Source organism: Phocoena sinus, chromosome 6, assembly GCF_008692025.1.
Source record: "Phocoena sinus isolate mPhoSin1 chromosome 6, mPhoSin1.pri, whole genome shotgun sequence".
Classification (NCBI taxonomy): domain Eukaryota; kingdom Metazoa; phylum Chordata; class Mammalia; order Artiodactyla; family Phocoenidae; genus Phocoena; species Phocoena sinus.
Window position 1 is genome coordinate 104,770,931 of NC_045768.1, and position 24,792 is coordinate 104,795,722.

Genomic DNA, 24,792 nt, shown 5'->3' on the forward strand with positions numbered 1-24,792 from the left:
GGCCAGCTGCTGGGCACGTTCCACCAGCTCTCTGCCCCAGTCTCCTCCTCTGTACCGGGGTTCTGAGGGTCTCTGTGTCATGGCTCAGGTGTGTGTAGTCTTTGGAGGGTCCTGGCTAGCCCAGGGCTCCCTGGAAGTGAGATGTGAGCGGCTGCTGGAATCACAGAACGAGAAGAGGTTGTTAATTGTGACCAGGAGAGCGGTTGGGCTTCTTCCCTGAAGCGTCAGCAGGGTGATGGCATCCCTGGCAGAGGGGACAATACAGGCTGCAGGGCGGTGACTGGAGCAAGTCTGGGGAACCGAGACAGGCTTGGAGGTGGAGACGCGGGAGAAGGGGTGATGGGGACAGGACTCAGCAACGAGATGGAGGGAGACGACAGGCATGTGTGTGGCAGGGACGGTGGGCCAGCCGAGGCTCCCACCTGAGCTGGGCTCCAGCCAGACGGCTCGTGGGTCCAGGAAGGACCGACCGACAGAAGCTGCCCGATTCTGCTCCGGAGGCCAGGGCCCTGAAGCTCTCTTCTCTTTTGCTTCTCTGTCCATCTGTCTGTCTGTCTGTCCCCCTGAAGCATTCTCAGCTGACTCACCTGTGTCTTTGCCTCTTCCCTCCAGGGACATCGCTGTCCGGAACATCCTGGTGGCCTCCCCTGAGTGTGTGAAGCTGGGGGACTTTGGCCTTTCCCGGTACATTGAGGATGAGGAGTATTACAAAGGTGAGGAGCAGGTGGTGTTATGGCTTTGTCCCCTCGAGGGGTCGCTGAAGCCAAAATTCCCTCAAAATGTGACTGTTAGGCAAGCCCCGGCCAACAGTCTCTGGAGACTAGGCTGCATTTCTGCATAAATCTGGATCTCCTTCTCTAATAATTACTGTAAACCCTCTGTCCACCCAAAGCTTCTGTGACGCGTCTCCCTATCAAATGGATGTCCCCCGAGTCCATTAACTTCCGCCGCTTCACGACAGCCAGTGACGTCTGGATGTTTGGTGAGTGGACTTCCTGGAGGGCGTGGAAAAGTGTTCGATTCTCACCTCTGTGGCCAGGTTAAGAGGGGGCACAGGAAGCAGGGGTCTGGACCCCCAGGTTCTGTTCTGCTACAGCCACTGAGGAGTCCCAGAAGTGGGCAGGCCAGTGGTGGGTCGGGGGTGACATGGGCTAAGGGCCAGCCTGGGTTCATCTTCCCAGAAAAGGCTCTTGAGATGAGCATGTGCTCCACCAACCAGCCCCGGGACTAAGGTGGGCCACCCTGGAGGGGATCCTCAAAGGCAAAGCTGAGGTTTTCTCCGAGAACGAGGTGCAGGGTGAGGTGAAAGCAAAACCAGGTGACAGATGGACAGCCGCTTACAGAGCACACAGCTGTGTAGATTCTCCCTCTCAGATCCCCAGAGCCAGCCCAGTAAAATCTCATTATTATTCTTCCCATTTTCCAGATGAGGAAACTGAGGCTCAGGCAAGTCAGGGGATTGCCCGTGATCACATAGGCAGCAAGCATTGGTGCTAGGCTTTGAACACCAGCTTTCTTTCTTTCTTTCTTTCTTTTAATTAATTTCTACTGGAGTCTAACTGCTTTACAGTGTTGTGTCCGTTTCTGCTGTACAGCAAAGTGAATCAGTTATACATCTACATCTATCCCCTCTTTTTTAGTTTCCCTTCCCATTTAGATCACCACAGAGCCCTGAGTAGCGTTCCCTGTGCTATACAGTAGGTTCTCATTAGTTATCTATTTTATACATAGTAGTGTATATACGTCCCAACTGACATATATACCAGCTTTCTGTTGGAGGTTCCACCCATTCCTAAGAGAAGGCACCAGTGGTCCCAATGATGTGCCTTTGATGGTCCCCTCCACATCCCACAGACCCTAACAGCTCCGTGTGGAAGGGGCCGGGGGGTGGGGAGATTAGTTCGCTTATGGATGCAGGTGATTGGTCCCTTGGTGGACCGCCATAGTGATCAAGATTCCAGGGATGCTATAGGGGGAACGAAGGAAGGCAGGGCAGTCCCTGGCAGGCGCTGAGTGCGGACTGCCCGGTTGTTCCTGGGGAGGGTGGGCTGCCTCTCTCGGTAAGAGTCCCCTCAGCAGGGGCCCTGAGACGTCTCCTCCCGCCCTCAGCCGTATGCATGTGGGAAATCCTGAGCTTTGGAAAGCAGCCCTTCTTCTGGCTGGAGAACAAGGATGTCATCGGGGTGCTCGAGAAGGGGGACCGGCTGCCCAAGCCTGACCTCTGCCCACCTGTTCTCTACACCCTCATGACCCGCTGCTGGGACTACGACCCCAGTGAGCGGCCCCGCTTCACTGAGCTTGTGTGCAGCCTCAGGTGAGCAAGGAGGCCGGAGGGGGCTGCAGGCCCAGGGCCTCTGAAAAGGAGGCCTCCTCTTCAATAGCGCTTACAGGTTTACAACATCCTTCCTTAAACAAGATGCAGCCGGCGTCCTGGTCCCCTCCGAGGGAGGAGGGAATTCAGGCTCAGCTGGTGACTCAGTGCCCAAGGCATGGCAGGTGGGGCTGGGACTTGCCCTGGGACCGCCCCCACCTCATCCCACCCCCTGGCCAGCACAGCGCCATGTGTCCAAGTGGAGTTAGCCCATCCTCCCAGTGGAGGAGGCCTTACAGAGGCTCAGTGCTGTGTCAAAGGCAGGAGGCTGAAGCCGAGTTCACTGTCAGATATATGAACTCAGAGACGCAGAGTGGGGTCAGCCGCACCATCTCTGCATCTCTTTTTTTTTTGTTTGTTTCTGTTTTTTTTTTTTGCGGTACGCGGGCCTCTCACTGTTGTGGCCTCTCCCGTTGCGGAGCACAGGCTCCGGACACGCAGGCTCCGGACGCGCAGGCTCAGTGGCCATGGCTCACGGGCCCAGCCGCTCTGCAGCATGTGGGATCTTCCCGGACCAGGGCACGAACCCGTGTCCCCTGCATCGGCAGGCGGACTCTCAACCACTGCGCCACCAGGGAAGCCCCTCTGCATCTCTTAACCGCGAGCACAGGGCGTTGCTCCTAGTATGTGCCCAGAAGATATATTTTAGGTTTGAATTCAAAGGCTGCATCGGACTTTCACTGCAGTGCCTGTGCTCTTTGCTGAGGTTTGGGGTGCATCTTACAGGCAACCAGCCTGGGCACGGGACCTGCTTCCCTGGCAGCACCCCTGTGCCTTTCCTCTGCCTCTGATTGTTCCCCCCAGACAGCAGGGAAAGGAGTGATTTTTGGCTGTGAAGACAGTGACAAGGCATCCCCTGTCCCTTCTGAATGAAGCACTGGTGGCCTGAGGGTCTGATCCTTCTCAGGTGCCCAAGAGCCATTACCCCCGGGTGCTGGGAGGTCCTTGGTGAAGGTTGCTGTTGGAGAGCCTTTTAGAGGGTAATCCTGTTTCCTTGGTGGCCCGCCTGCCACCAGTGCCCCCTTGGGGGGTCTGACTTCTTTTGTCATCCTTTTTAGGACAAGGGTCAGCAAACTTTTTCTACAAAAGGTCAGACAATAAATATTTGTGGTTTTGCAAGCTATACAGTCTCTGTTGAAACTACTCAACTCTACCATAGCTCGGAAGCAACCGAAGACGATACATAAAATGAATGAGTGTAGCTGGGTTTCAGTGACACGTTACTTGTGGACACTGAAATTGGAATTTCATGTAATTTTGACATGTCCTAAAATAGTTTTCTTTTAATTTTTTTGAATCATTCAAACATGTGAAAACCATACTTAGTTTAAAGCTACACAAAAATAGGTAGGGGACCGTATTTGGCCTTGTGGGCCTAGTTTGCTGGCTCCTACGTTAGGGAACCTAGTGTTTAATTAATGTTAAATACTGCAACTTTAAACACTGTTGTCAACATGTGGACCTTTTTTTCGGAGAAAGAAAATAGCCCCCAGAAACTGCCTTGTGGGGAGGAGCCCCAGGGGGAGGCTGGGAACCCCAGGTCCAGGCAATGGGAGATATGCTGCATTTGTTTGCAGGCAGGGCTCCAACACAGTCTGCAAGACCTCCAGCTTAGAAGGCCTCTCTGTTCCTGACTCTCTCTTCTTTGACGCTCCTGATTAATTCTAGACTCATCTGTTGGTCCCTTATAAGGGAGATTTGAGAAGCCAAAGGGTTCCGGCAGAAAAGTGTTTGAAAGACGTAACTTGAGGGTGTCAGAAGCTCTGGGGTCACGGGGTCTTCATTCATTCTGGAGGCTTGAGACACATGGGGAGCCTCTCAGATGACCCTGATGACCCCAGGATACCTCCCTCAGGCCCCAGCCTGGTGGTCCTCCACTGGAGCTAAGAAAGGATTTCATGAGGGCTTCCAATCTTTGGGGGTAGGAAGAACCCTCTCAATGTTGAATTTTGAGAACTCTTCCATGTAACGTACACTTTTAGAATCCACTGATTGACAGAATGCAGTAAGCCATATAATGAAGTTTTTATTTCACACAATGTAATGCATATACATCTGAAAACACAATACCAAACATTATATATTCAGTAGTACTGTTAAAAATTATTAAAGGAGACAATTTAAGTGACACAGACAAACTTTATTTAACACTCCATGAAGTGGCAGTCTCCGTGCCCAAGGGCCAGGGTGCAAAATGGGGTGGAAGTCAGGACACTTATAAGATAAAGAATAGGGCTTCCCTGGTGGCGCAGTGGTTGAGAGTCTGCCTGCCGGTGCAGGGGACACGGGTTCGAGCCCTGGTCTGGGAAGATCCCACGTGCCACGGAGCGGCTGGGCCCGTGAGCTACAAATACTGAGCTCTGCGCGTCTGGAGCCGGTGCTCCGCAGCAAGAGAGGCCGCGACAGTGAGAGGCCCGCGCACCGCGATGAAGAGTGGCCCCCGCTTGCCACAACTAGAGAAAGCCCTTGCACAGAAATGAAGACCCAACACAGCCAAAAATAAATAAATGAATAAATAAATTTATAAAAAAAAAAAAAAAAAAAAAAAAAAAATAAGATAAAGAATAAGGAACAAGGAAGAGAAAAATAGAGGATGAATAGAGAACAGGAAGTACGTATAAAGCGCAGAGCTGGTTTGGCATTTGGGTTGGCCAACTGGGTGGTACTTTGTTTCTGGTCAAGCAGAGCATTTAGAGGGACACGAAAGTTATCTGCATTTTGGCTTGCTGACGTGACCCCCTGGGCAGTAGCGGCTCCATCCTGGGCTTAGACATTTATTTCAATAGCACATAATACTTGTCTGCAGACGGTGCTTGGTACACGTGTGAACATGTGGATTCACGGACCCCCTGTAATTATTCGAGTCCTCTGAGGTCTGTGATTCCCAGGTTGGGAACCACCGGATTGGGTTAAAAAGGCAAGAAGCATGCACTTAGCTAATCTGGGAGGGAATCCACCACCCTTTCCCATTAGCACACATCAGGAATGCATGGGTGGGAGGTTTAATGAAAAATAGGAGACGTAGAGCACGGGCCTCTGTCGTGAGGTTGTCTGGGACATCAGAAATCTATACAGGTGATCAGTGCCAGTAGGAGGGACAGGAGGGCAAGAGGCATGGGGACATGGGCAGGAGACACACTCGCACTGTCCGGTTGGGCTAGGACTCGTTCTCCGAGGACCTTTCCCCACCCTGGACCCATTCCGTGATCCTCCCAGCCTCGGTGAGGGGGGCTGCAGCATCCATATTGCAGCCTGTCTCCGAGGGGTCTCCCCAGTGCATTCTGCAGAGGACTTGGGAATGGGGTCCGGACTGTGGTGGAACACAGAGAGGAGCCCCCAGTAGCATTTTTGACCCTGTTTCTCTCTCCTTATCTGACCTGACTCCCCGGCAGTGACATTTATCAGATGGAGAAGGACGTCGCCATAGAGCAGGAGAGGAACGCTCGCTACCGACCTCCCAAAATCTTGGAGCCCACGGCCTTCCACGAACCCCCACCCAAGGTGAGCCAAGCCCTGGCCTCACTGGCCCCATGAATCACAGCAGAGCTGGGCCCCTGTGCGGCCCCTCCCAGGCCTCGCTGCATAACTCCCCTCACAGCATAGGTAGGATCGCACCCTATGGTCCTCTCAGCCCTTCGACCCAACCATCCATCAGCACATCGGCAGGTGGAATCTGAGACAGCAAGAGAGCAGGCACCTTGTGGGATGGCTGCAGCAGGGGATCACCCCGGAAATGTTTCCCTTGAGAGACTGGAGCACTTTTCCTTTTCGTGTTTTTACCCTTGAGGGTACATGATGGGGAGCATCCTTGGGCCCCTGAGGTGCAGCCTCCCATGTCTGTGGCATCTCTGGGCACAGGAGCCAGTGCCCCGCTGCCCCGCTATTAGGTGGGTGGGTTGCGAGGGACCATGACTGTAGTAGTCAGCTTGGGGTGCCATACAAAACACCACGGACTGGGCGGCTTAAAAAACAGACAGTGTGGAGGCTGGGAAGTCCAAGACCAAGGTGCTGGCGGATTCCCGCCTGGTGAGGGCTCTCTTCCTGGCTGGCAGATGGCCACCTTCTCGCCAGCGAGCTCTGGTGTCTATTATTATCATTATTGTTGTTGTTGTTGTTATTAGGACACTAATCCCATCATAGGGGCCCTACCCTTGTTACATCATCTGACCCTGATTACCTCCCAAAGGCCCCATCTCCAAATACCTTCACACTGGGGGTTAGGACTTCAGCATATGAGTGGGGGGGAGGGGCGACACTCGGTCCATAACAAATCCCTATGGATGCAGGGCCTTTTTCACTGTCCCCCTTGCCTGCTGTCAGGCCCAGCTCAGTTTTCATCCCCTCCGTGAAGCTGCTGTGGGTGCCTGAGCCTTCCATGACCTACCTCTGGATGTCTGTGGCTCTTGAGTGCTAATTTGGCAGGCACTCCCACCTCCGTGGAGGCTACACACAGAGATCAGTAACCCCTCCAATTAGCGGTAGCCCCCAGGAGGGCAGAGAGGCTGGCCTCTTTGTACCCTCCCATCACTCAGTAGTAACAGATGCGCAGTTAGTGGACGCATACGATTTTAATGATAACTTTGTTTCTCATCTTCTTCATCCTGAACGAGCCCGACCTGTTTCCTACCTGATATTCCCCTTGGTGAGCTGTGCTCACTCAAGGAGAGAGACAGGGACTGACTCATTTCTGTGTTCTCTCTCCAGCCCAGCCGGCCCAAGTACAGACCCCCTCCACAAACCAACCTTCTAGCACCCAAGCTGCAATTCCAGGTAAACATGTAACCAGAGGGCTGGGGCGGTTCAGGGCTATTCCTCATCTCGGTCCTTCCTGAAATTCCATCCTCGTGCCTTAGAGGAGCAGTAGTCAGCTGTTTGGGCAATGGAGACGGCCTGCATTGGCTCTTCTCGGGTACCCAGAAAAGAATTAACATACCCTTTACGATGTTTAAACATACCCTTTTGCGATGTTTAAAATAGTGGGGGTTTTTTTAAGGTGTGTATTATATATACACATACCTGTGGGTTAATCATATCTGTCAAATTTGTAACATGATGATGGAATATAACTCCTTTCTGAAGAGTCCTGAAGGAGGAGACGTACTCAGTAGGTCAGTAACACACATGGACCCATGGTATGCACCACGTCACAGGGAGGGCTGTTGGATGGAAGAGAGACCACCGTGTCTGTGCTGACTTCTAGCCGAGAGCCGTGTATGTCGCTCCGCCGTGTCTCCCAAACGGGGCCAATGAAATGCCCACACCTTGTTCTTTATTACCTCCTGGAGAGCGAGTCCTGTTTCTCCCATGGAGCTCTCGTATCGTTTCTTTGTGCTCGTGTTTGTAGCAGCTAATTATCCACCTTCTTGCCTTGTCCCTGTGCCTGGTGCTTCTTTGCTTCTCCTGAATAGGTCCCTGAGGGTCTGTGTGCCAGCTCGCCCACGCTCACCAGCCCTATGGAGTATCCATCTCCCGTAAACTCTCTGCACACCCCACCTCTCCACCGGCACAATGTCTTCAAGCGCCACAGCATGCGGGTAAGAGGGCTCTGCATGCTGGGTCCCAGCCAGGACCGAAGAGACTGCTAGAGGGAGGTACCTGGGATACCGGGAACCGCACATCCTTGGGCTCAGGAGGTGCCCTCCATGTACCAGTCAGGCCACTGAGGTGCTCTGTGACTCCCTCTCCTCTGCAAGCACATCAGAGTTAAGGGGCCAAGCCAGGTGCTGCTCTTGAGGACACCAGCTGGACCCAGACCCGCCCCATCCCTACTCTGGTACTGTGGCGAAGGATGTAAAATCTGCCCCCCCTCCTTCAGCCCTGGCGATAGTGTGATAGCTCATGGGAAGAGGGCAATCAAGCCTGATGGTGCCGGAAAAGTGAAAGATGCTGGAGGTCCGCCCTGCTCTGCCCTTCCTGTCTGATTGCTGTGGTTGTTCAATCTCTCCTCAGTCAAAGGAAAGGCTTCCTTGTGGCTGCCATTCCTGCTGCTTTGCAAAAGTTGCTGCTGTACGAGAAGGGGCTTGGGGGCTAGTGTGGGGCTAAGCCACACCCTCCCCAGTCACCTCTTTATTTTCAGCTGCCAATGAGGCCCTGAGTATTTTGTGGACTAGCTTCTAATTGTCTTGTTAAAACAAACAAACAAACAAAAGCACCTCTGCCTGTCCACTTGTAACTCGTCCTCACCCATCTTCTCCTTCAGTGCAAATGGTCCCCGTGGTCAGTTGCCATGAACACTTGATATATTTTACTAAACGGAGTCTTGATATGTGACATAACAGACTAAAACCCTTATTATTTTAGCTCTAACTCCATTACCATGCATGATATTTCAGGCTCACCATATAAGACTCTAAAAATTGAGGGGAAACTACATTTCTATTATAATACATTTACAAAATGTGGGAAAGTATGTTGAGATATCCTATATGCCGTTATTCTTAATTTAGTAAAACTTTGAAATGATTAAGATAACTTCGAATTCTAGGCAGCGAGATCTTAGTGGAATCAATATCTCCCTGACCTAGCTCATTTTTCTCTTTTACATTAATTTAACCAATTTATATCTTAGCATATACTTAATGATAATAAAACTGCATTTTTAAGCACGCACTATCATTTAGGCAGTGTTCAATTCCTCCACTCTCCTGCCCTTGACTCTTTATTCATAATTAATTGAGCTTTAGTGAGATTGGCTTTAAAATGCATCCTTTCAGTAAGAAGGTATTTTGTACATTTGAGGGATGGCACTGCCTTTGTCTAATCCCTGACTCACCGTAAGGACTTTGTTCAGTTCCGTGAAGACAGACTGTGCGGCAGGAAAAAAAGACCTTTTCTGTCAGGGGTTTAGAAGTACTTGCCACAAGGAAAGTCTGCCTAAAATAACACAATGCGCATTTCTTAAAATAAGCAAAAAAAAAAAAAAAAAGTTAAAAACATAAACTCCATTTCATGGTATACATCAGAAACATCGAGAAAGCCTCTTCCAGGCAGAATGCTGAAAAGGTATAATAGGCTCCCTGCAAAGCATTTGAAAGCATTTAACAAAAGTCAGAGATTTCTGTTCCCACAAAACAATTTTTCTACCGACTAACTCTATTGCCTGACTCATCTGAGAATCTGTGGGATTCCATACCAAAGTCAGGATGGCAGCAATCTCCCTCCTGAAGACCTCACAATTGAGGTTGAAAATAATAGAATTCAATAAACAGCACCTTTTTAAAGGGACACTTTGCTGGGCTCTGTCCTAGGTTCTGAAGGGAGAACTGCCTTTAGTGAGCTTACCATCAGCCAGAAGGAACAGGGCAAGTGCATACTTGCCTGAAATGCAAACCAGAAAGCTGTGAGTGGCACATAGAGGTACAGCGAAAGTGCAGTGGGAGCTCAGAAGGAAAAACAACTCTTTCCGGCTTCTTTTCTGCAGCTGGGCGTCAGTGGATGGGGAAGATTCGGAGGGGAAAATACTGGGATGCAGGGGATGAAAGAGGCAGAGCATCGGTTGGAGCCAAGATTGAGTGATGGGAAACCATAGGATGAGTGCAGGAGCTGTTTTTCTAAAACAAGGCAGGTGCGTGTGGAGGTAGAAATAAGACTGGCAGGATGGGGTGTAGCCAATTTATAAAAGGTGTCAAAGCTTATCAGAGTCTTTTTAAAACACCCCAAGGACCTGATTTCTCTTAAAAATGACCAGCAATGTAAGCATTCATTGCCTGATAAGAACACCTGAGGTATACTTCAGACAAGTAAGCCCTGAAGAGGTCCAATTCAAAATAATAATAATAATAATAATTTGCTCCTTGAGTGTTATGAGACAACTGGAAGACATAGGAACACATCTACTGATGCATGTTAAAATATTTGGTAAGGTGGTGATCAGGCCTGGCGCATGCTAGACATTTGAGCGGTAGGAATCTTCTTTTGGCAATTACAAAACTACATACTGTTTTCTTGAGTCTGGCAACTCCTTCTACCGGTATTTACTCTAGTCTTTCTCAGTCCGTACATTTTTCTTATACCTGGAGATTCCCAACTCTATCTTCAGAATGTTTGACACTTAGTTTCTATTTGTCACTATTTGTCACTAGCCTACGGTAACATGCCATTGTGTTTGCAGGTGTTGGCATTTAACTGAGGACATTTACAGCCTTAAAATCCCCTCATTTGGGGGCATCAGCTGTTGTGAAGTAAATCTTATTTATTTTTATCAATTCTATGGTTATGAACTACTCTTATGTTCTGAAATTTGTTTTACTAAAATAAGATCTAACTCAGTAGCTCTCAACTCCAAGGGGACATTTGGTGACATCTGGAGACATTTTTCTTAAACAACTGGGGAGGTGCTGTAGGCGTCTAGTGGGTGGAGTTGCTGTAAGCATCCTCCAGGGTATAGGAAATCTTACCCCCCGATAGTGAATTATCTGGCCCCAATGTTAATTGTGCTGAGGTTGAGAAACCCCATTCTATTATTGGTTACTTGGACCCATGAGAACAGGGACACTGCATATTTAACCATCACTGCCCTCCCAGCACCCAGCTCCATCCCTGCCACATAGTAGCTGCTTAATAAACAGTTACTGAATAGAGTAACGAACAAAGACTATTTCAGCAAGAAAATAAACTTAAGATGAGAAGTATTGTTAGAAACTGAGAGCAGTAATTGTAGCTGAACAAGCCTAGGAGAAACATACCAGTGTAACTATTTTCAAACTGTGTGTTATATTCAAGTGTGTTTTAGAGACTTTGGTGGGAAAATCTTTTTTAGAGGCTTGGCAGAGACTATGCCTTGCTAAAGTAGAGTGAGAATAATTTTTAGCATTTTATGTAAGTGACTTGTATGTAAACTGGCCAGTTCAAAGGAAAGGATCTGAGTGGCTTGCCAACCTGAATGTCATGGAAAGGTCACATGCCCCTGGCAAAGGCCGCCCCAGGATATATGCAATCTAAAGAATGCCAATAACACTCCTATGTCCAGGAGACCCAAGTAATCTTGTGTAGCAGAAAAAATGCAAGCCAGTTTAAAGGGACTGAGCAGATATTTATATAAATGAACCCTGGGGAAGATTGAGGGAAGAGAACTAATAGGAAAACATGCAACACCTTGTGTTTAAGAAATAGCAGGTAGAACTATGAATAGATCCAAAGCCCCACAAATGAGTTAAAACAGGGTTAGATTAATAAAGGTAGGGAGAGGGCTTCGCTGGTGGCGCGGTGGTTGAGAGTCCGCCTGCCGATGCAGGGGACGCGGGTTCGTGCCCTGGTCCGGGAAGATCCCACATGCCGCGGAGCGGCTGGGCCCGTGAGCAATGGCCGCTGAGCCTGCGCGTCCGGAGCCTGTGGTCCACAACGGGAGAGGCCACAGCAGTGAGAGGCCCGCGTACTGCAAAATAAATAAATAAAAATAAAATAAAAAATAAAGCTAGGGAGAGGAAGCATTTATTGCTTATCTATAGATCCTTATTTCTTTAAATTGTGTTCTTCACTTTATCTCTTAGCTCATGCATTTGTTTTAACCTCTGGTTAAATAACCCAAGCTGCTTTCTTAATAAAGAGTATGTTGTAATAAAGAGGCATGATCAGATGGGTGCATGCTGTCGCTCCTCCTCTCGGGCCCCACCCCACTGTGGACAGCTTTGGGGGAAAACACACCACTGTTCCTCGAAGCTTCCAGACCCGCCACCGCGGTCTTAGGTGGCCATAAGGTCCCAAGGCTTCCCAGAGGGCTGGCTTTGCATTTCCAACTGTACTAAGTGACAGTAGCCATGACAAATGCCAACTGAGAAAATACTATTAGGCCAGTTATTTGAAAATAAAATGGTAGTGACAGATCACGTGATCGTTTGAAAACAATGCCTGTTAAACTATGCGCTTGGGTTCGGCATTTCACTGACACACAGGCATGTGTTTGCGGCTGACGGACCCACAAATAACTGTCTGCATAGATGGCTGCAGATTTAAGGACAACTTTACAAGAAAAAAGCAGCTGGTGAGGCCAAGGCGTGTGGCTCCCGCAAAGCTCTCCGGAGGGTTGTCCCTCCTGGGTGTGGGGACTGGACTTACTGTGTCCTCTCCTGTCTCCCTGTTGTCCTCCCAGGAGGAGGACTTCATCCGACCCAGCAGCCGAGAGGAGGCCCAGCAGCTGTGGGAGGCCGAGAGGGTCAGGATGCGGCAGCTCCAGGAGAAGCAGCAGAAACAGATGGTGGAAGATTACCAGTGGCTGAGGCAGGAGGAGAGATCCCTGGTGAGCAGCCGCTGAGCCCCGGGGCGGGAAGGGACGCATTCCCTGCGGTGCTGCTGGGCACGTTCTGATAACCGTGCTCCCCTGGGAGAGATGTCCAGGCCACCGTGTCACTTTGTGTCCCCTTTCGCCTCCCCAGCTGACTAGAGTGAGCGCTCTCCATGCATCCTTGGGGGTTTTAGTTCTAGAATCCTAAGTCCTCTGCTTTGGTTTCCTCCTCTGCAGGACCCCATGGTTTACATGAATGACAAGTCCCCGTTGGTAAGTCACCGCGAGAGGTCTCTGCCTTAGGGGGAAGGCCTGGGAGGGCATGGCAGTCAGCGGGGGGACCCTGGCTCCAGGCCTGTCCATCTCTTCCTTTCTGCCTCTCACCTCAGGAGCACATCTTTCCCCTTCACTCTGATCTCCACAGGCTCCTTCCCTGAGCTCACACTTGAGCTGCACCCTTAGCGCCGCCTTCCTTGGCCACAGGGCCCCCAGGTCACTTCCGGTCAGGAGGTCCCCAGGTCCTCCTAGAGCTAAGATCTCTAAACCTCTAAATGGACCCCTGGGGGTGGGGAACAGGCCAAGGAGGGATGTGGGTGGTCCCAGGGCCGCATCAGTGACCTGTTCTCTTTCCTTCCTTCCAGACCCCAGAGAAGGAGGTCGGCTACAGTAAGTGCGAGCGCCCTTCCTCTTGGCGGGAGTTTCCTCTTGACATCTTGTGAGCAGCCGCCACCCCTGCCCAGGGCAGAGAGCGGCAAAGGGAGTGTGTTTGCAATTGGAAGAAACGTCTGCCCTGTCTGAGCTCAGAGTGGGCAGAGAAGCACGGTTTGGGAGTTGATATCCACCACCTCCCACCCTCCACCCCACCCCATCCCCCTCCGTCTGCCGCCTGTTCCCACCTCTCTGGGTGGCTGCATTTATTTTGAGGAGTTGGTGATCCTATCTCCCACCCACTCCGTTGGAGGCTCTAAAGTAGCTCCACCCATCTCTCCCAGGTGACTGCTCCTCCCCAGGCCCCAGGGACAGAAGAGAGAAAGAGGGTGGGGCCCACTGAGCCCCCAGGGTCTTTCCTGGAGCCTAAAGGCCCTCTGCTGCAGGCTGGCTGGTGGAGCTGGCAGTGAGCCAGGCTCTTCCTCACCGTGGGGTGGGGGGACTGATGACTGTGGTGATGGTGACAAGCACTGGCCCAAGGTGCTGAAAAATGTCAACTCGTTTAATCCCACAGCAGTCCTTCCTATATGACAGGTACAATTTCTTATGATGCCCATTTTACAAAGGACGTGAAACAAGCGCAGGAAGGTCAAGTGACTTACCCACAGTGATTAGCAGAGCTCAGATCTGCTCAGATTTGAGCCCAGGCAGTAGTCTGGCTCCTGCAGGGTCCCTTGTGAGCGAACCGTCCATTTGACAGAAGACAGTTAAGGGCCTGGGACCGTCAGTAAGTTGCCCCGGGGCACCCAGCTCCCTGGTGGCAGAGGTGAGAGTGGACCCAGGTCTTTTGACGTCTACTTCAGGCAGCTGCATGGGGCTTGTGTGTGCCTTTGCTCATCAGAGTGGGGAGAAAATAGCATGCTGCTTCTACCAGTTCACTTCCTTGACCCCACCCACCCCGAATGGTCAAAGCAGACAAGAGGGAAGCCTCGCAGATCTGCACAGCAGCTGTTGCACCTGGGCGGGGCTCCACGGACACCTGCTGCCTGCAGAGTGGGCTTCTCCCTCATGACTGTCGAGGTCAGGGTGTCAGGGCCCAGGGTGCAGCAGCCCCGAGGCTGGAACAGCCCCTGCCATCACTCCATCTCTGCGTGACTTTGGCTTTTTCTGTCTTTGAAATCCCTGACTACAGAGGACCAGGGAGGCCAGAGGTTATTTTCCCCACCATCGTCCTGGAATTCGGGTTTCATTTCCCCGGGTCTCCTCGTAGTAGTGGAGAGGGGCTTTGCTGGGTTAGCAGCAGGTACGAAGGGAGGGGTCGGGGTGCTGAGAACACCCTGCGCTCATTGTCTCCCCCTCCCCCCTTGCAGCGGAGTTCACGGGCCCCCCAGAGAAGCCACCGAGGCTGGGCGCGCAGGTACGTGCTGGCTCTGCTGAAGCTGGCCTTGTCTAAGGCCGCACAGCTAATTCATAAAAAAGCAAAGGGAAGGCCAGTGCCCCGTCTCCCGGGGCCCCTCCCTGACCTGGAGGAAAGCTCACTGGTCCAGCCCGAGGAGCAGGGGGTGTGGCCCGCCTCCCTTTCTCCAGCCGCGCTTTGGCTCCCGGCACCCACGTGGCTGTGGGGCCGATGCTGGTTGCTTCACTCTGGAACAGCGGTTCTCAGCCTTGGTTACCCGTTAGAATCCTCTGACAAGCTCTGAAACCACGTGGCCCCCAGGCCCAGGGGATGGTTCAGTTGGTCTGGTGTGAGGCCGGCCAGCAGTATTTTTTTAAGACTCCCCGGCAGACTCTAATGTGAGAACCACTGCCCTGGAAGCAGAAGGGAGGGAGGCACCCCCAGGACAGGGCGCTACTATTTCGGAGAAGAGGCTTCAGCAGTTGGGCTGACGCCTGAGTGGGCAGTGCCTGCCCAGGAAAGAATGGCTTGTGTGCCCCTGACTCGCCGCCCTCCCATCGGGCCCTCTGCTTCTCTTCCCCCGACCCACACAGTCCATCCAGCCCACAGCCAACCTGGACCGGACCCACGACCTGGTGTACCTCAACGTCATGGAGCTGGTGCGGGCTGTGCTGGACCTCAAGAATGAGCTCTGCCAGCTGCCCCCCGAGGGCTACGTGGTGGTGGTGAAGGTGAGAGGCAGGGCGGAGCCGTGGCCTGGGGAGGCGGGCTGCTCAGCCCTGGAAGGAAGGGGGAGGGGCCGAGCATCCCAGGCTGCCGGCTAGGTGCCTCTCCCAGGAAGACCCCCATTAGAGCCAGGTGGTCAAAGGGAATCTAGTCCCAGGTACCCTCGGCAGGCAGGCACCATCCCAGGAGGGCTCTTCCCCAGGGAGACGTGGCTTTCTCAAAAGAAGCCAAGCTGACGGTCGCCCCGCCCCTTTCTCTCCCAGAACGTGGGCCTGACGCTGCGGAAGCTCATCGCGAGTGTGGACGACCTCCTGCCGTCCTTGCCGTCGTCTTCGCGGACAGAGGTGAGTGTCCTTGTGCCAGTCGGTGACATCAGCTGTCACATGCCCCCTTCACCTGCCCCAGCTGTGTTTCACACAGGAGACTCAGAAGGGCCACCTGGGGCAGCCTCCTCTCTGCTGGGAGCCGCCAGCGGATGGCTCTGTACGGCATATCTGGGAAGGCACCACAAGGGGGCCGAGTTGGCACCCGGGGACCCGGCCGGCTTCCTAGGGCGAATTTCCTAGTTTAGGTCTCAGATGGTTGTGATGACTTCTTATTGCGTGAGGACATGCAAAGGATGACACACCCTTCTTTTTACCGCCCCCTGTGATTCTTTGTCTAGTACCCTCCATACTAAGGTCAAGGTGAGTGTGTCACAGAAATAGCCGTTAAGCTTTCTTCAATTGATCATTTGATCGATTTTCTCTATTTAAGTGAGAAACAATCACTGAAAACCAAAATGGGAGTGTTGGTGCTCTAACTTGAGATGGTCCCAGTGGTAGGCAGAGTGATGCCCCCCTAAGATGTCTACATCCTCAGAACCTGTGACTACGTGACCTTACATGACAAAAGGGACTTTGCAGATGGGATTAAGTGAAGCATCTTGAGATTATCCACGTGGGTCCAATGTAGTCACAAGGGTCCTTGTAAGAGGGAGGTGGAAGCAGAGGTCTTATGAGTCAGAGAAGGAGATTGATGATAGAAGCAGAGGTTGGAATGATGCCACTGCTGGAAGGATCCGCAAGCCAAGGAAGGCAGCAGCCTTTCAAGGCGGCAAAACGCAGGGAACAGATTCTCCCCTTGAGCCTGCGGAAGGAACGCAGCCCAGCCGTCACCTTGACATTAGCCCCATGGGACCCATTCCAGACTTCTGACCTCCAGAACTGTAAGAGAATGAACCTGCGTTGTTTTAAGCCACAGCGTTTGTGGTAATTCGTTACCGCAGAACTGGAGACTGAGGCTGTGCCTCTGAACGTGTGTTGGTTTTCTGTCTGGAAACCAACCACAGGCTCCAGCAGAACACCGCACCCCCTGCCAGGCTGTAGCTTTCCATCCACCATCTCCCGGTGGTCAGCAATGTGACACAGGCGACCACTGCAGCCCACCACTGTCCCCACTGTGACCACGCATAGGGCAGGAGGGTCTGGGCATTTCCCGCACCCCCTCTGGGTGGCAGCAAGAACCCAGAGGAGCCCCCGTCCGGCTTGAGAGTGGCAGTCATTCATTTCACTTGGTAAATATCTCTTGAGCGCCAAGTATATGTTCAGCAGTGCACTAGGCATGGGGATATGGTGGTAAATAAAACCCTACAGCCCAAACCGCTGTCGCTGATCTCTTGATTTGATGGTACACAGTTAACCAATGAGTGAATGCACTTGACCCCTGACCATTCACCCACGTCGGGCCAGCACGAGGGTATGATGGCACAAAGGGAGGGTCTCTGGGGCTGGATCGGAGGGGGCTGGCGTAGGCGGGCTGGGGCCTGGGGTGCCTGCAGTGTCTGTTCTTGCCGACCTGGCCCCCAGCCTGCACTGGCCTTGGATTCAACCCAAGCCTGGGTCAGACCCACCCCCCAGCGCCAGGTGGACTCCCGTGTGGCTTCCCCATCCTCCCGGCCTGCACGTTGCGGCCCCTCAGGGTCCCAGCCCCTCCCGTGTGCTCTTCCTACAGATCGAGGGGACCCAGAAACTGCTCAACAAGGACCTGGCGGAGCTCATCAATAAGATGCGACTGGCGCAGCAAAACGCCGTGACCTCCCTGAGTGAGGAGTGCAAACGGCAGATGCTCACCGCCTCCCACACGCTGGCTGTGGATGCCAAGAACCTGCTGGACGCCGTGGACCAGGCCAAGGTTCTGGCCAACCTGGCCCAGCCGCTGGCAGAGTGAAGAGGGCAACGCCTCCCGCCTGCGTCTCCGCCCCCGCCCGCCGTGTCCCTCCCTGCCCCGGCCCCTGCCTGACCTTCGGTCCTATGGGTCCCCCCGGGGGGGGGGGGGCAGGCGAGGAGAGTCCTCCTTCCCCTGCCATTTTGCACGTCCCCTCTCCCCACCCCGCCCCCAGACTGTGCTGCTCAGGCCGCAGCTGGACAGAGGTGACTCAGGGCTGCAGACGGCAGGGGGTGACAAAGGGGGCTCAGAGGGAGCGTGGCTGCTGTCCGCCAGCCACTGCTGCCTGGCCTGAGGGGGCCACGCTGGGGCCCCTTGCGGCCACGATGGCTTTACGCGTCCTGTGAAGGGCGGGCTGACTGGAGAACCAAGCTCTTCCTTCTCTTTCCTCCCCCGCCCACGGAGCCCCGCCCCACGCCGTGCACAGAGGGAGGGGCCGGGAGGGGCTCTCTCTGGGTAGGCGGGCGGCTGGTGCCATGAGGGATGGACCTGGCTTTCTTGTACAGTGTATAGTGGAATTTATTTAATGTGAGTTTGGTCTGGACTGACAGCCGTATGTGCCCCTGAGGGAAGACCTGGGACAGTCCAGGGACAAGCTACTGGGAGTCGGGACACAGGAGGCTGTGTTGTCCACGCGCCAAGAGGGGAGAAGGGGAGAGACGAGGCCAAACTGGACCCGCATTCCTCGCCCCCTTTCCGTTCTTCCCTCCCTGGCCCCTTCCTTCTCTTTTCTTACTTGTCTTCTCTCCCCCTTTCTCATCCACTCCCTCCCTCCCGTTCTTGTGTTTGTGCAGAACACTCTTTTACCTTCTTTCTATTTGACTTGTGGAGGAATTAAAATTGTACCATTTGCTTTGTGGTTTGATTGTTTTGTTTGACCTTCGGGACGGGTAACGATGACCTCGGGCCTTGGCCCTGGAAGGAATCGATTGTGCTTACTTTGGGCGAAGATCAAAGGCTGAAGCCAGGGCTCAACCCCCCCAGGGCTCGAGGTGATGCCAGGGCTCTGGGTGATGCCAGGGCGGCAGGGTCAGGCGCTTGCCCCAGGCCTTTGCCCCCCGCACCTGAGCCAAGGGCGACTTTCCAGTGGGGTCCCAGGCAGCCCCTCCGGGGCCACACAGGGATGCCAATGGCACTCTCCCAGCTGCCATCAAATAGCCAGGGCTCTGAGGGGGTGCGGTGGTCCCAGGGGTGCTGGGGAGGGGTCTCACAGCTGACTGAGCAGACCTTCAGCTTTATTTGATCTCTTGACTCACTTGCCAGTTGGGTGAGAAACGGAATAACGAGAGGGAACATCGCTGCACCAGGAGGTCAAGTCTGGGAGCACCACTGCTCCAGGAGAGCCAGCGGGGAGGACGGCGGAGGTCGCAGCTGCATCGGCAGAGCAGAAGGAACCAGAGTGGCCTCTGAGTGGGGGGGTCTTGCAGAGAACTGAGGCAGGAGGACTGGGCCCGCCGTGGCAGGGTCCCCCGGGGTCTGTCAGGGAGAGCAAGTGGAGCTTAGAAGGAGGGGACTCCGAAGGTCAAAGAGAACTAGGTGCTTGCCCCGCTTGGCTGCTCGTCCAGAGTCCCCACCCTGTCCGGAGGACCCAGTGCCGCATCTGTTAGGGCCGAGGTTCTGCCCTCAGGCTGGACGGCGCTGGGGCGAGGGACTGCGGGATTCCAGGGGGCAAGACAGGCTGCACAGAGCCGGTCAGAAGACATCGCGGGGCTTCGGGTAAGAAGGGCGGGCAGGCTGGGAAGGGAAGGGGTCCTGCAACATCTCGGGGTGCAAAGCCATCCAGCTCATTCCTCTCAGCTCCTCCGAGCAAAAGTCCTGGATGCCTGGGGCTTGACCACCACTCGTCCTGTGTGTGGGGGTGGGGGGTGGGGGAGGGAGCGCACCGCGGGTCTGAGTTGGGTCAGGAATGGCTGGGGGTGTCCTTCTGGTTTGTCCACGCGCATTGAAGGACAGATAGCGCCCCTGCAGACGGGGACTCTCAGTGCGGCCACACCTCTCGGAGCTGGCTGAGCAGGTCTGCACGGGGAAGGCCGGGGCTAAAGGTAGGGGAAGTCTGGGCTGTCACAAGAGCTTCCAGGTGGATGGGACGGCCTAGCTACCTGTATCCTCCCCACTTGTGGCCCTCCTCCTTCTCTTCCCCTTCCAACCTCCTCCCTCTGTTCCCCATCCTCAAGCCCACCTCAGCCTGGCTGTCCCCCCTGCCTTTTCGGGCTGTTCCTGAATCCCAAATGCTGTTCATAGCCCTTCCATGCCCCCGAGGCGCTCTCTCCCTACGCACCCCTCCTTTGCGGTCTGAGCCTCCTCTCATGGCCCTTCCCCAACCCCTGGGTTTCCCCCCACCCGCATCCCTCAGAGTCTGCATCCCAGGAGCATCTTATACGTCTTCACGTTGTCATCACCACGTCGTAACCTTCTGCAGAGCAAGTTCCTTTTGGCCCAGCTCTTCAGCATCCAAACAGGGCTCCGTGCCCGGCAGATTCTCAGCACAAAGTACAATACTGCCAAGTGAATCATCCCAAGAAGCCTTCCGTGTCCGGACGCCACGGAAAGGCACCTGTAGTTGGATGGCGTTGACCCCGAAGGCATACTGCAGAGGCGGCAGCCGTTAAAGACGGTCAGCTATGCCACATCTGGGCCAAAGCAGGCGATGTGGCATCAGATCATTCCAGCTAGGAACGGAGGGAGAAAGAGTCCGACGGTCCCCAGGAAGCAAACGAGGATAAACAACCAGAGGAATATCCTATCGATGACCATGGCCACATACCTCCAGTCTTCCTTCACCTGCAGGGGAGATGGGTGCACAGTGACCGAGGACTTGGGAAAGGGGAGGTGTCCCGCCCGTGCTCAGCCCCTGTAAGAATGGCACTGGGGACAGCGGTGACGCCACTGAGACCTTGGGAGCTAAGGAGCGGGGTGGGAGGGAGGCGGGTGAACAGGGCTATCTCAAGACTCAAGCAGCCCTCTCCTAGCTATTTCCGTCCTATACCACCCCTGTGATAGTAGCCCAGAGCCTTTCCATAGGCTCTCAACTTGCCGGTAAGGGAGGCTGGAGGGACACAGAAGGTTCTAGAGTCACCCAGGGGCATGGACCCTCCCGGGGGGGGCTGCAGTGATTTAAACGCAACGCTCAGAAGTTACAAAATGGTGAAGACTTTGTGCCCGCAAGTTGCCTCCTGACCCACTCACCCACCTGCTGGGGGGATAGGTGAGGGTAGGTGTGGCCCAGGGAAGGGCTGGGTGGTGTTTGCAGCGGGGTAGGGGCTTTGTGGAATTGGGGCTTACAGCCCAGGCAAGTGGATCTGGAGTCCTAGCTGCTCCTGGATTAGATAACAATTAATTTGTCTTATCTACTCAGCAAGGCCACCCAGTAATAAACTCCTGGCCTTTCATCCTTCCCTAAGTTGATAAGAAGGATCCTGTGACCCTGGGCAGTGGCTTCCTTACCTAATAATGCAGGACACAGCAGGGGGCAGGGGAGGGGAGCCCATAGGCCCATCCAAGCTTCCTCAGTGTTCGTGAGTGAACAGTGAAGTTCACAAAATGCCCAGAGGCCAGGACAAGAAGGAGGGGCCCGTCAGGACAAAGGGGGAGGCTGGATTGTTCGGGGTCTCCTGATGAGTTCCCCCCCACCCCGCCTACGGGCAATGGTGGGAAATGGCCTGTGTGAGGATGGCGTGGGGAGACCCCCTCCAGCTCTGTCCTGTGTCTCCCAGTTAGGCTGAGCGGGGACATTCTTACTGCTGTTCTGCCTCCTACACAAGAAACGTCTTCAGAGCTGCCAGCTAGACATTCTCCACCACAATTCATTCCAGACTCCAAGGCCATGACTAAGGGAGATGGGTCCTCATGGAGGAGCCTGGGTTGACCCAAGCTAACACCCTGGAGGGATGGCTCCCTACGAGGCCGGTGGAGTCACCCAGGGGACGGGCCCCTCCCCCAGCCCCCACTCACTGAGGTGTCAGCATCCTCGGCCCGCAGGTGGTCGGCAATGTAGCACACGCCCTCCAGTGCTTTCTGTATGCGAGGTGACAGCAGGGGCCCACCCTCCGGCAACTGGGTCCCCGCTTTGGGACCCGAGGCCCCTGGGCGCAGACCCCCATGGCTGTAAGGGACGCCTGTGATGGGGGACGAGTGACCCGCGTGTGCCCATCTGCCTTCCTTCTCCTCGTCCGTCCCCTCCGCATCCACGTTGGTCTCCAGCCAGCGGTAGGAGGGGCAGAGCTTCAGATCTGGGGGGTCGCGGAGCTCCAAGGGTGGCAGGGGCCGGCTTATCAGAAGCCACCGGGACACGCAGCCCAGAAAGGCCACCCGCACCCAGTGGGGCATGTTGTGGGTGCTGGCGGAGCGGTGGTGCACGTTGAGGACAAAGACGGTGATGACGATGGACAGGGTGACGAAGATCATGGTGAAGAGCAGGTACTCGCTGATGAGCGGGATGACCAGCGAGGTGGACGGGATGATCTCGGTGATGAGCAGCATGAAGACGGTGAGCGAGAGCAGCACGGAGATGCAGAGCGTGATCTTCTCGCCGCACTCGGAGGGCAGGTGGAAGACCAGCACCGTGAGGCAGGAGATGAGCAGGCAGGGGGTGACGAGGTTGATGGTGTAGAAGAGCGGCAGGCGCCGGATGACAAAGTCGTAGGTGACGTCGGGGTAGATCTCGGCACAGCAGTCATACTTCTTGGTGTTGTAGGTGCCCGTGGCGTTGACGATGGCCCACTCGCCGCTCTCCCAGTAGTCCTTGAGGTCTACCGTCTGCTGCATCGGCACCAGGTCGATCTTGGCCTTGTCATACGACCAGGAGCCGAACTTCATCTTGCAGTTCTGCTGGTCGAAGGGGAAGAAAGTGACGTCAATGCTGCAGGAGCTCTTGTAGATGGCGGGCGGTACCCAGTGCACGGTGCCCGAGGCGTAGAGGTGGGCCTTGGTCATGTGGGTCACCACGAACTCCCCATCTGCACTGCGGAGAGGAGAGGCGTTGGGGGGACCCTGCGCACCCCAGGCACCCAAGCCAGACTGCCCCAGATAACACTCGGCAGGGGGACCCCAATAACACAGCCGGACCAGGCCAAGTTGTGGGGATTTGTGCAGGTAAGACTCCCCGGCACACAGACATCTAGAGCTACCTGAGTTGTCTTTCAGACACCATTTTTTAATTACAAAAGTAGGAATTTTTAAGAGTATAGGAAAGTACCAAGAATTTTAAAAATAACCACTATTAACGCTTTGATGTCATAGATCTATATCTATACATATATGAGATATATCTATATCTCATGTATATCTGATTGTCATCTAGATAACACATACAGCATTTTTACGTTTTTGTGATCATGTGGTATATTTGTAGTTTGATGGCCTGTTTGTATTCATTTAACATTTTAAAGTGATTGTTTACATGAGTATTTTTTCTCTCCTCCACCCCCCACCCCTGCAGATGGTGAGTAAGCCCCTCTGCTGGGGGTCATGTCATTTACACCTGAGGTTTTTACTTCCCTCCTCAGAAGACACCTGACACCTTTGCTGGTGAAGGAAGACACCATCCGTCTTCCTTCAACATGCATTTCTGAGCCAGCCGCACCCACTGGGGCCTCTGCAGGAGCTGTTGGTGGCGGGGAGACTCATGCCTGCCCTTAGGGAACCACGAGGAACTGAGAAGCAGGCCTGAACACCTACAACGCCAGGCAGGCGGTTTGGCAACAGCATTATAACTACTGGGGGGAACCCGCTTCCCGTGAGCAGGGTCACCATGCACACTGCCATTTTAGCAAAGCCTTGATGGATGGTAGGATTTGGCAGAAAGCTGGGGGTGGAGAGCAGACCAGCAGAGTATCCGCAGAACAAAGAACAGAGGAGGGAAAGGATAAAACTTACAGTGTGTGCATGGACTGGAGGAGCTGCTGGGCCGAGCTGGGGGCAGGGCGTGAGTGAGGGCGGGGCCCGAGTGGGCGTCGTGAGGGCCCTTAAGGCATCTAAGGGCCCATGAGGATACAGGGGACACTGGAACAGCGGTGACCACTCGGGTCTGAGTCTGGTTTCCCCCTGCGAGGTGGCGCAGTGAGCTCTTAGCCCCCGCCTTCCCTCCCTTTCCAGTTCCCACGATCAATCCTAAAGACTGGGGAACCAGAAGAATACACAGGAAGAGGGACTTCCCTCGTGGCGCAGTGGTTAAGAATCCACCTGCCAATGCAAGGGACACAGGTTCAAGCCCTGGTCCGGGAAGATCCCACATGCCAGGGAGCAACTAAGCCTGTGAGCCACATCTACTGAGCCCATGTGCCACGACTACTGAAGCCTGCGTGCCTGGACCCCGTGCTCCCCAACAAGAGAAACCACCGCAGTGAGAAGTCCCTGCTCACTGCATCTAGAGAAGGCCCACGCACAGCAACGAAGACCCAACGCAACCAAAAATAAAAAAAAAAAAAAAAAAAAAAAAAGAATACACAGGAAGAGAGACTTCTTTCCCTTGAAGTAGTTCCAGGATAGAGAGTTAGGCACGTTTGAAACCAGAACTGTGAAAGGGAGTTACAAACAGATCAGGGCAAAAGTTAAAAAAAAAAAATTTTTTAAGGCATTTTTGTCATCATACAGAAGCACCACTAGATGGCAACATGTGCCCCCATTTTGAGGAAGGAAAGAAGCAATTCCCCGGGTCTTCTTAACCTGAAGTGGAGTGGGTGGAGGAGATACCCTTCTTTAAATGTCTGCAAGAATTTGGTTTGAACTTTTGTCCTATCAAAATAATTTCCTGTTATAATCAAGTAACACTGGACAAAGCCTTATTGGCAATCCTAAAACTCTGGGTCCTATCTGATGCTAGGACTTTGTTTCTGCTCTCTGCCAGGTGCACAGGAAGCAGAAACTAGAGGGATCCTGGGTGCAGATACGGGGTGAGGGGTCCGTGAGTCCAGTGGCAATGTTAGACCTTGCAGGTAATTCATGCTGAATGTGTGTTTACAGAGATGGCTCAGATGACAGGGCTTTGGGCCTGACCAGGACAGGGCAGTGTAAAGGGATCACTGTCACCCGCCTCTGACCTATCTGGAGACACCTAACTTCAGAAGTGGATCTGTTTCCCTTTATTCTATTGTTTAAAAATAGCTTTTCTAAATGTGGGTCAAATGAATTGGGAAATGCTGGGCTAAAGGGGTTTCTGGTCTGTACAAGTTCTAACAACATTTAAAATGACATTTTCCAAAGGACTGGGGTTGGGGTGCAGAAAGGGTT

The 24,792-nt window shown here is 53.7% G+C and overlaps 2 protein-coding genes across 4 annotated transcripts in view; one reads left to right on the forward strand and one right to left on the reverse strand.

Moving 5' to 3' along the window:
* The window catches only part of PTK2B (protein tyrosine kinase 2 beta), a 139,127-nt gene extending 120,703 nt beyond the window's left edge, over window positions 1-18,424 (forward strand). For 2 of the 3 annotated variants that reach the window (XM_032634857.1, XM_032634856.1), the window contains 13 exons: window positions 613-713; window positions 893-982; window positions 2,110-2,314; window positions 5,764-5,872; window positions 7,076-7,141; window positions 7,780-7,905; window positions 12,459-12,605; window positions 12,828-12,863; window positions 13,232-13,256; window positions 14,609-14,655; window positions 15,228-15,365; window positions 15,624-15,704; window positions 17,353-18,424. In XM_032634857.1, the coding sequence (XP_032490748.1) occupies window positions 613-713; window positions 893-982; window positions 2,110-2,314; window positions 5,764-5,872; window positions 7,076-7,141; window positions 7,780-7,905; window positions 12,459-12,605; window positions 12,828-12,863; window positions 13,232-13,256; window positions 14,609-14,655; window positions 15,228-15,365; window positions 15,624-15,704; window positions 17,353-17,568 (1,387 nt within the window). In that variant the 3' untranslated portion in view covers window positions 17,569-18,424. The remainder of the gene's footprint in view (window positions 1-612; window positions 714-892; window positions 983-2,109; window positions 2,315-5,763; window positions 5,873-7,075; window positions 7,142-7,779; window positions 7,906-12,458; window positions 12,606-12,827; window positions 12,864-13,231; window positions 13,257-14,608; window positions 14,656-15,227; window positions 15,366-15,623; window positions 15,705-17,352) is intronic. The other variant, XM_032634858.1, reaches the window with a different exon arrangement.
* A 1,796-nt stretch (window positions 18,425-20,220) lies between these two features.
* On the reverse strand, window positions 20,221-22,521 carry CHRNA2 (cholinergic receptor nicotinic alpha 2 subunit). The gene is made up of 2 exons (XM_032635692.1): window positions 21,517-22,521; window positions 20,221-20,346 (listed from the first exon to the last, which is right to left on the reverse strand). The coding sequence occupies exons 1-2, from the start codon at window positions 22,495-22,497 to the stop codon at window positions 20,221-20,223; spliced, it is 1,107 nt and encodes a 368-aa protein (XP_032491583.1). The 5' UTR covers window positions 22,498-22,521.
* Window positions 22,522-24,792: the final 2,271 nt, after the last annotated feature.

Bases quoted from the DNA above. Each gene is read 5' to 3' on its own strand.
- CHRNA2 (XM_032635692.1), bottom strand. From the start codon at position 22,497: ATGACCAAGGCCCACCTCTACGCCTCGGGCACCGTGCACTGGGTACCG. The intron at 20,347-21,516 runs GTGAGTGGGGGC...TCTCCCCTGCAG, and splicing joins CCGAGGATGCTGACACCTCA to GTGAAGGAAGACTGGAGGTA.